Source organism: Vombatus ursinus, unplaced genomic scaffold, assembly GCF_900497805.2.
Source record: "Vombatus ursinus unplaced genomic scaffold, bare-nosed wombat genome assembly UNPS02005286.1, whole genome shotgun sequence".
NCBI lineage: Eukaryota > Metazoa > Chordata > Mammalia > Diprotodontia > Vombatidae > Vombatus > Vombatus ursinus.
The window spans coordinates 1,530,119-1,540,892 of NW_020945064.1; the positions used below are offsets into that span (position 1 = coordinate 1,530,119).

Here is a 10,774-nt window from a genome sequence, read left to right on the forward strand (position 1 = left end):
TATTGTCATTTTTTTTTTTCTTCTGTTAAAAGGGATGCCTTTCTGAGTAGTGGAGAGGGGAGGGATTTATTGTTAAACAAAAGTGATTTAAAAATAAAGTGCCTATTTTAAGTGATGCTATATAGCCTAACATTAAGTTTATAATTGTTTTATTTAAGATAATTTTTCTGAATCTAACAAATATTACTAAATAACACAGCGAGAGGACGAGGACAAAATGCACAATGAAGACATCGATATGGAAAAGAACTTGCTTAGCTGTCTAAAAGCAGAACGAGCTGCCTTGGGATATGGGGAGAGTCCCTGTTCATCAGAGATGCTGCAGAAGGGATTCCTATTCAAAGACAGGCTGGACAAGATTTCTTCCCAAGTCCCTTCCATCTCTAAGCTGCCATGATTTTATGATTTACAAGAAGCTTTCCTATTTACAAAATGGGGCTAAGAATGTTCCAACTACCAAAGCTCACGTGGCAGCTGAAAGGATCGAGTGAGAACAGAAGGGTGAAACCCTAGACAAATAAATGCAAGTTGTTGTTATAGCTAATTATACCTTCTCTAATTTTCAGACATTCTCTGGACATTCATCCCATCGTGGCTGTGGATATCAATGGCCTGAGGCATCTACAAACGAAAGCGATAATCATCCCAATGTAGAATCTAAAGGACAACTGCCCCTGAAAGTTTTTCTTTCAACTCTAATTGGACTGGTGGCATCGCCGGGAAAAGATAATCAATACTATAACCAATTTCTTAAGATCTCCTGCATGCTCCAGTGACCAATTGACTTCCAGCAAGTTGGGCGGGGGGGGGGGGGGGGGGGGGGAAATTAGTGAATCAGTAATTCAAAAGAAATCAGTCTGTCATTATATGATTTTATTCTAAGTTTTAAGCCCCAAACGATAAAAACAAACTGAAATCATCTGGGTCAAAAGGGAAAAAGATAATGGAGTTTTAAAGTCTCTCATTTTTTAAGATTCAAACCCAAAAGACTTTTAGAATTTTCAGTTCCAATACAATCATCTCCTTTCCCCATTAAAATCACCCTTAAACATATGACACCATGATGAGCTACTTAGAAAATGAGATGGTCATAAGGGACCAACTCTCTTCCCCTTGGATTCTCCAGCCTCCATAGTCCCCTATTCAGAGTGAGGAAAAGAAAAAGAGAAAGTCTACGAAGACCGTAGATTACTGGCTACTCTGGATCCTTATTTACTAGCCATTCACAGAGCTGGACAAGATTTTAATGTAGCCCAACTCGCAAATAAAGGGAACTAGCACTAATTGTGTTGTTTTTTTTTTTTAAAGGCAAAGCAAAGAGGGTTTTGTGTGTGTGTGTGTGTGTGTGCGTGCATGCGCGCGCCTGTGATAAGCCCAGTGCTTTCTCTCACTCGGTCAGCAGCATCTGGAGAGGATTTTCTCCAGCAGACAGTAAAGAACTCGATTACACCCAGTTAACTGTGCTCTAAACTGATTATGCATGTGCCAGGCTAATGGATTACATTAGCAAGAGGAAAAATAACATGCAATCAATCTCAATTTGCTACAGACCACACCAGGGTCTGAGAGAAAAACTGGTTCGTGAACTCCCTCCACCCTGACCCAAAATGCTGGGGGGCTAACAAAGCCCGGTGACAGGCAGCGCGCTCTCTGGTGAGAGATGTGCATCTGAATCACAGCAAAGGGGCCAGGCACTAAACCAAGTTGTTGCTGGAACATTCCTATGAGGGACACAGTTTCTCCTGCTCTACCTCTCTGCCAGAGCCAGGGACCTGGGAACCTCCAGGCACCCAGCCGGCAAGGAATCCAAATGATTTACCTTCAGGTAGCACTCTGAGGCTTACAAAATAACTTCGCTCATAAGTTGTGTTGTCTGAATGTTATCATGCCCATTTTACAGCTGAGGCAACTGATGCCCCATCTAGGTCACACAGCTGGTAAGCATCCAAACCAGAATCTGAACCTAGGCCTTCCTGACTCCACATCCAAGACTCTTTCCATCAGACTGCATGGCCTCCTCTGGCCTCAGGGACAGCGGCCCTTACTGCAGAGAATTCCACCTAGAGAATCAGTGTCCAGCACAGGTCTTCATCAACCTCCCTACTAGGCGAGCACACTTCGGCCTGTAGAACTCAGTACCCATCGTCTGACCTAGACACTTAAAAGTCTTTCATGACCTGGTCCCACCCTAACTTACCAGCCTCCATTTCTCCCTTCTCACGTCCTAGAGTGAAGATAATTTGGCCTTCTTCCCCTTCCTCACGAATAATGTCTCTCCCATCCATGCCTTTGCACTGACTGTCTCTTTGCCCCCTCAGACCCCGTGCCTGTTGTATCCCACCTGTCTCTTAGGTTCAAAGCTCTTTGAAGGGTTGAGTTACCATCACAAAATAGATGATTTACAGATCTCTATATATTCAGCCTCGTATGACCGATTGGACATTTCCAAGCGGATGTCCCTGAGATATATCCAAACTCAGTACATCCAAGATAGAACTCATGACTTTTCACCTCAAACCCTCCCCCTTCCACACTTCACTATTTCTGTTGGAGACCCCACCATCCTTCTGGCTTCCCTGGTTCATAAAACCTCATCATCATCCTTGTCTGCTGTCTCCCTTCCAGCCCCCATGGCCAACCAGTCACCAAACCTTGACATTTCTACCTACAACATCTCTTGCATCTGATCTCTTCCTCTCCACTCAGTGCCCCCTCCTTAAATGTAGGCACTCGTCTCTTTTCACCGAGATGCTGACAACAGTTGCCTACTCGGTCTTCGCCACCACAATTCTCTACCCCTACTACCATTCAGCCTACGAAGAAACGGCTGCCAAAGTGATTTTCTTCAAGCGCACACATAACCACGTCACTCCCCTACTCAATCAATTGCTGTGGCTTCTACTGACTCAAAGATAAACTATAAACTCCTCTGTTTGATTTTTTAAAGCTCTTCACAACCTGGCCCCAACCTATCTTTCCAGCTTTAATGGACACTACTCCCCCTCCCACATTCTGTGAGCCAGCCACACAGGCCCATTCTCTGCTCCTCAAATGATGCTTCTTCATCTACTTACTCTGGGCTTTTGCACTGTTTACCTCCCCATGGCTGGAAAGCAACCCCTTCTTATCTCTCTCTCATAGACTCCATCTCTTCTTTTAAGACACAACCCAAGCACCATTTTCTGCATGAAGCCTATCCTGACCCTCCCAAACTATTGTGTATTTAACTACTTTGTATATTTGCTTTATATTTGTTCTGTGTATACTTATATATGTATTGGTTGTCTCCGCATTAGACTATAAGCCTCTTGAGAGTAGGGATTATTTTATTCTTTGCATCCCTAAAGCCCAGCACAGTATTTGGTGCGTAATAAGTGTTTAATTCATGCTTGATGACTGATTAATTCTAAAAATGCTAGCTGCTGTATGATTATTGTGCTGACGACATGAAACATCTAGGGAGGGATCGAAATAGAATGGAACCAGGGTCAGAGTCTAAGTAACACTCCCTCTCAAAGCTTCTCCCTCAGCTCTAATGTGGGGGTCCTTTGGACTTCCTCCTCCTGTGACTTGAAAGCAACAGAATAAATTTGAGATGCCTGGACTAAATCTCTTTTCAATTATCTTCATTTGGTGAGAACAACTAGAAATCCTATCACCCGCTTAAATACAATTAAGATACATTCCTTTGAGCTTCCACTTAAAAGTACTGTGCAGAGAGCCTCTATTTTAGGAAGGGGGGAGAATGTAGCACAAATCACTAGACAATTTTTGGTAACTTAATATATATGGTAGGGCCCCAAAGAACCCCAATAAAATTGAGACTCCTTATGGTCATGCCTCACTCTTAACTATACCTACAATACTCAAAGAAGGTTTCCAGCTTTGCATTTATTTTCCCCCTCCACCTCACCCCTCAAAAAAAAGAGCTCAATGTTGCATCCTATACAGAGGATTTCCAAAAACCACAAAATTGATTTGGATTAGCCATATTTCATTTCCAGGGTTACTGAAACAAGGGAGTAACCAATCTGCAGATTAAGAGATTTCATCTATTTGGATTCTCAATTTAAAACAACAATAAACAAGGAATTAAAAGTGAAATTGGCTAAAGAGCTAACCTGAGCATAATTAAAATCTCCATATAGAATACTCACTGCCACAATAATACAGGACAGAGGAAAGAGTGTGGTAGAAAAGAGGAGAAATGAAAAATAAAATGGAGGAAAATGAGAAGAAAGAGAGGGTGTTTGTGTATATGTGTGTGTGCGCGTGCATGCACAAGCATGTGAATGTATGCGGAGAAGATATGTGAAACGAGGCTAGTTAGATTTATGGCGATTTGTACCTGATTGTTCATACTAAAGCCATTATGGAATGATTAGAGAAAAAGGTGAAGCTTTAAGTCCAGTGAAAATCAATAGAAACGTCTGGAGCAATTCTGCCACTCGAGTGAAAGGACTATTTACAGTATCCGGAGCTCCTCTTGGGTTACAGCCTACAGAGTCAAGAGAAGGAAAGGGGGGAAGAGGAAAGAAGATGGAGGAAGGGCAAAGAAAAGAAAAGAGGTTTGGCAGCTGGAAAACAGTAAAGAAAATAATGGCAGAAAAGACCAAAAAATGGAAAGAGACAGTGGGGTGAAGAAGGAAGAGAAAAGGACAGAAGAGCAAAATGGAGAAAAGGTGAGACTGAAAAAGAGAAGGGAGAAAAAAACAAAGAGGGAACAAAGGAAGAAGAAAGCAAACAGAAAGAAGGCAAAGGAGAGAGGGAGAAAAGAAAGCGGGTGTGAGGGCAAAAGCTAGACACTACACCGATGTTCATAGTGAAAAATGCAAAGGGAAGAAGGCAACTCGAAGGGAGGGAGCTGAAACTCGGGAATTGGGCAACATAATGAACACACCTTAGGCTGTAAATGAAAAGTCATTTGTACCCTCCAAACTCCAAATGTCAGTTAAACGTCTTTTTCATAATCAAACATACTAAAGGCAAAAAAGATCAACTTTCATGGGAGGGGCTTGCTTCTATGTCCCAGAGAGCTGCGGGAGATGGGAAGAACAGTTGAGTTCTTCCCCTGCTACTCTACCATCTTCCATTGGGCAAAATGACCCCTCACTCTCCTGGGAAGCTTAGGGGTGCCCACTCCCAAGAAAGAGAGGACAAACGAGCGCATCTTACCTTGTACAGCTTCAGGCTTGCTTCATGCCTCGAGTTGACCGTGTGGAGCCGTAGTTTCTCCAGGCTATTAGTATAGTAATCACAGGCATTGCACTTCAAATGTACAGGGTTTCCAATGGCCACACACTTCAATCTCCACTCATTGGCCTTCCCACCTTCCTTGATGTGCGCCACTAGTTGGTACTTCTGTACGTGCTTGTCTGTCTTGCAATGGAGTTGAAAATTGGCCTTGAGCTGGGTATTGTACCGGCAAAGTTTGCACTGATAGGAGTCCCCCATCACTGCCTTCCATTCCTCCTCAGGAAGGCCACGTTCCATGTTCATGTGCAGTCCCAGCAGGTCCAGGCTGTCCGTGGTGAATTTGTTACACACCGCACACTGGAAAAGCTTCAGGGATGGGTCATTGGTCTGCGTGAAGCTCTCACCCAAGTTCATCAGTTCCTCAGACACCAGCTGCCCACCCCCCAGCCGCATGTCTAGGGGTATTTCACCGCCCACTGCATAAAGGAGAGAGAGAGAGAGAGAAACCAAGTCAGAAAGAGAGGCTCTTGTTTGCAACAGTCGGTCGTCTCAGGTTGTTAGGGCCAAGTTCAGCCACGGTAAAACGTTCTCTCTTTAATTCAAGTCAAGAGAGGAAGACATGAGTCACACTGGGGTCTGTTTCAGACATGAAGGGAAACCAAACCTCGCCAGGTGTGCTGCACAATACAGAAATGTTTCAAAGCCTGGGATTCCCCTGGACACAGCTGGCTCAACCCTGCGAGATAGTCTGATACTCCAGAAAGTGTCTTTTGAAAGGGAAGGCCTCCCCATTCGCTACATACTAGGTAACGGGATCATACAATTAGAGCTGGACAGGCCCTTAAAGGTCATTGAGTCATACCCCCCTCATTGAAAAGATGAGGAAAGTCAGAGGCTGGAAGAGTTTAAGTGACTCAAGAGACACACAGTTATTAAGTGTTTGAGGAGGGATGATTAATACAGGGTGTCCCGAAAGTCTTAGTGAGGTTTTCAGGTTTAATAGCTTAAAATGGACACATTAAGACTTTCTGGGATACCTTGTATATGACTGTTGAGTCAGGGTGAGGGACAGCCAGGAGGCCATCTAGACTCAATTGCTGAATCGGGGAGCACAAGCCAACGTGGGCACCTCTGCAGAGTCTGACAGGCAGAAAAATGGGCAGCAAGTCAGTCAACAGCAACCTCCTCCTTTGTCAGACTTCCAACGCTTGCCAGGGTTAGGTCCCAGGATTTACTTAAACCAAAGATTCCAGGATTGGAGACACATCTGTAAATGGAACCGGGCTCTGCACTTGGGGAATGATGGGCAGCGATGTACAAGAAAAGCAGCACTATTCATTTTAAAGAAAGGGGCCAGAGAAAGTCTTTTCCCCTCCTTCCATATATCTGCATCAATCTCCAGTGCGCCTCTGACCTGGAGAAACAGAATGGACCTCCACTCATTTACAGTGAATTAATATAGTGGGTTCTCATTTGTAGTTACTACAAATGCTTGGGACATGTGAACTTCCCTCCATTACCTGAAATTGTACAGCTAACCCCAGAATTTAGTTTCTGGACCCCCCCCCACCTCCTAAGACACACGTGCACACACATGCACACATTTCAACCAGTTTGTGTTTTTCTCCCCTCTAATATTTCAACTAGACTTTTCTCTTCAGTTGGTCTGGATTTTGTTGTTGTTTGTGTTCAATCAGTCTCCTAGCTGGTAACCAATCCAAGAGAGATGCTATCATTTCACGTTTTTAATATTTGGCCTATGAATGTTCCACTAGAAAGCATCATGATGGTGATAGCATTTCTATGGGCTCTTTTCAACATCATGACTGTGTTTCTGAAGGCTAAGCAGCATCTAAAAATCCACCTAAATCTCTTATCTACACACATTTCAGAAGACTTTAGAAAGCTCGCTTTTGGCATCTCTTGTGCAAGGTATGGTTGCTCTCATCAGGGAAATGCATTCTTTTTAGGACGAGAGAGCAAAGAATGGGAAAAACGACCCTCTGTTCTCTCATCCTTCAGTGTATAATAGGTCACCTGAACAGAGATTACCATCCACAAAAATGCATACAACATCCAGGTCAAAAAAAAAGAGAAAAGATTCTGCCTGGGGAGAGCATAAAACAAGAAACAAATAAATATTTGTTTCCTTCCCATCCATGGCCAGTAGCATCCAATCTCATCTTTTTTTTTTTTTTTTAAACAACCTCAGTATTACTCTAAAAGGGATTTAAGCCCTCAGATGCCGGATGTTTAATTAAAAAGCTAAGTCCAGTTGTCAACCAAGAAGCTATAAATCTCTTTCCCACTCCCCAAGTTCTTGACCTAAAATGAAAGTCAATGAAAAAAAAAAAAGCCAAAGAGAAATGGATTTGAAACTATGAGTTCAGAAAACAGCATTGGCCTAAATGGACTTCAGGTCCTAAATCTTGAGGAACAGATGTGGGTGTCTGATACAGGCAAATCGGTGGGCGTCCAATGTCGCCAAATAGAAATCTTACTTAAACACAACTAATTTATACCACATTCCCCAATGACAGAGACCAGCATATGTCACAATTCACAAAAAAGAAAGTGGATCCCTATTCCAAAGTCAACTGTTTCAAGCCTTGCAGCCATTTGGAATCATATCTACCAATCAAAAAACATTTATTAAGCACCTACTATGTGCCAGGCACTGTGCTAAACACTGGAGACCAAAAAAAAAAAAAAAAGACAAAAGACAGTTCCTGTCCTCAAGGAGCTCCCAAAGATTCTGAAGCATTCCTTTAATATGCATTCCCTTCACACCATTACTTAAAAAGACAAATGACCTTGAGTTAAAGGTTGGAAAAAACTACAAGTATGTGTCAAGCCCAATATTTCCCTTCCGATAGAATTTCATCTAAACTTTCCTGCTACTATGGGACTAAAGATTTCATTCTTAACCATTTTCAAGGAAGGATATACCACAACCACCCTGGAATGGAATGAATTCCTTTGTTTAGCAACATTTAAGTTAATGCTATTTCAAAAGAATGGCTAGAATAATAAACCTTAAGCACTGGGGTAAATTCTGCAACAAATAAATAAATAAAAATAGAAAAGATATCTTTTTCTAACAAAATCCAATAACCTGTAATATCTGAAGACTTCTTCCGGATTAAGAGCTACTCTAGGCCAAGCAAAGACAAAATAGGAAATTATAGCTATTTTTACTTATATAGATTTGCTTCCTATTACTGAGATCTGTTTGAAAGCCCTCACTTTGAATGAGAGACTTGCTTTCTCAACGTTCCCTACAATCGAAGCTCAATAAAGGCGATGTTTCATCCCCATGCCCGCCTAGGGCTGCCATGTGAAATGTTATAGTCATACTATCCCACCTAGATCAAATAACTCCCAAGATAAAGAAGAGCTAGAAAGTTGCCCGGTGTTCACTCCGTCACACCAATCCCAGTGCTGGGAATGCAGAAGTTGTTCTTGCCTGGACTAGATAGAGATCACGTTCCTACAACAATACTAAGAAGTCTGTTCTTTTTGGAAACAAAATGAAGACAGAGATTATTTGTATGTTAGATTAAAAGATTACCTGTTGTCATTACAGGCCCTTGAAAATAGTCTGCTTTGATATTATGCCTTCCTAATCTCTCTCTCCAGTTTCAGCTAGATGCATTAATCATGTCATATTAGGTAGGGTGAGATGAGGCCTGACTGGGTTATCTACTTTAACCTTCCGCTTCCAGTCAGAATGGCATTTGACCAAAGACAAGGTGGTGATGTGTCACCTGGTCATCATTCTCTCCTTGTTTCGCCTGTCACCTCTTGGACGGGTGCTACGCCCCCTTCCACATCAGTGGTTTTCCTCATCTGGCTCCCTATTTCTGGAATGCCCTACTCCCTTCAATTTGACACTCTACCTAACTCTAACACCATTTCCTCCACAAAGCCTTCTTTGATCTCCCTCCTGCCCCTCAACTGCTAACCTTTCCTTCTCAGAACTTACATAGAACATTGGCTACTCTCCAATTCACTTACACAATATTATGAGTTACAGCTTTATAAAATTAGACTGTAAGCTCCAAATGGGCAAGGGATTGTGTCTTCTCTAAACATGGTACCTCCTCTTGCACTTGGCACAGATTTATATATAGTGTTTAGAAAATGTCTGAATGACTACATCTTAAATCCTCAATTAAATTTTAAGTCCCTAGAAAATGTGATCTTTACTACCTTCCTTTTTTTTTTTGGAGTGGGGGAAAGGGTACCTCAAGTAGGGATTAGTAGAGTGACAGACACACAGATATACAAGAAGTCTATTTTTCCACCTTATTTCCAGTTCTGTCAGAAATTCCTGTTAATTAAAATCTCTATTGGTCCAACTGAAGCCCATCCCCCTTCCTATATTCACAGAACAAAGAATACCATATCATTACTACCTAGACAGCTTTCTTTCACTTCCTTGAAGAGCTATCCCTGGCTTCCAGTTCTCCGGGTAAAGTCACTACTATTCCTTCGAGCTGTCTTTGCAAAACTGTTGGAACAATAATACCGATGGCAATGGTCAGGGTTTGATCATTTTGAGAGACAATAACAACCTATGTTTACATAATTAAGCAATTTAAATTAAAATATTTTAGCATCCATTGGAATTTAAGAGTTATTTAAAATGTTTGAAGCTAGAAAATATTACAAATTTAAACACACACCAGGAAATAGACAAACTGAAAGTTATAACAACAATTCATCAACATCAATGAGTATTAAAGGAAACGTGTCAACACTTGAGAATTACTGGATTTATTTCTTCTGGCATGAACCTATACCACAGGACAAAGGCATTTACATTTAATTACCACTCCTCTATCAGGAATGGGCCACATGGCTTAAGACATCCCATCCCTAACCTCAAGGGGTTTAAGTCATCATAGAAGGTGGAGAGAATGAGAGAAAGTCAGAGGCCAAAGGTCGGGGGACATAGGTGGAAAGACAAAGGGAAAAGTTTAGCTTTAAAAACTGGTCCAGTGAAATAACTTGGTTTGAGAAAATGGAATCTCAAAAGAAGTGGTACTGGCTTCTAAACAACATGGTGTGGGGCATCCAATATACAAGAAGTACCTCTAAGGTCTAGATAGGATAAGCACAAAGAGAAGCTCAGTAGGTAGTCCCTGAGTACATAGCATTCTGATTCAACATGCCTCACTTTTCTAAAATTATCTCCAATCTAAAAATGGCCAGAAAGTGCCTATCAACTTAGCTTCCAATTATTACAGCTAATCCGATTTTTCTACAAGCCAGGCCTCATTTCTACAGTTGAAATTTTCAAGGTGATGAAAGCCAACTTACCAAGAGTTTAACCAAGGTTAACCTAATCTACCTTGTCCTATTAATTTGAACCAAGCAGTCACCCATCAATATTTTAACACTGAATTGTTAACTGACCCACCATCATTCTTTTTGACCAAAGAGATGGGTATTTAGCGACTCAATTCCAAATTCACTTCCGTTGATTCCATACTCACCTTATCTTCTTCTTCTTTTTTTTTTTTTAAAGGAGGGCTTGAGAATCTGATTGGCGATAGTGGAAATTCTTGGGAAT

General features: G+C 41.8%; 1 protein-coding gene across 2 annotated transcripts in view; it reads right to left on the reverse strand.

Moving 5' to 3' along the window:
* Positions 1-10,774, reverse strand: part of ZFHX3 (zinc finger homeobox 3) — a 308,538-nt gene that overhangs the window by 189,629 nt on the left and 108,135 nt on the right. For both annotated transcript variants that reach the window (XM_027847585.1, XM_027847584.1), the window contains exon 3: positions 5,176-5,672. In XM_027847585.1, the coding sequence (XP_027703386.1) occupies positions 5,176-5,672 (497 nt within the window). The remainder of the gene's footprint in view (positions 1-5,175; positions 5,673-10,774) is intronic.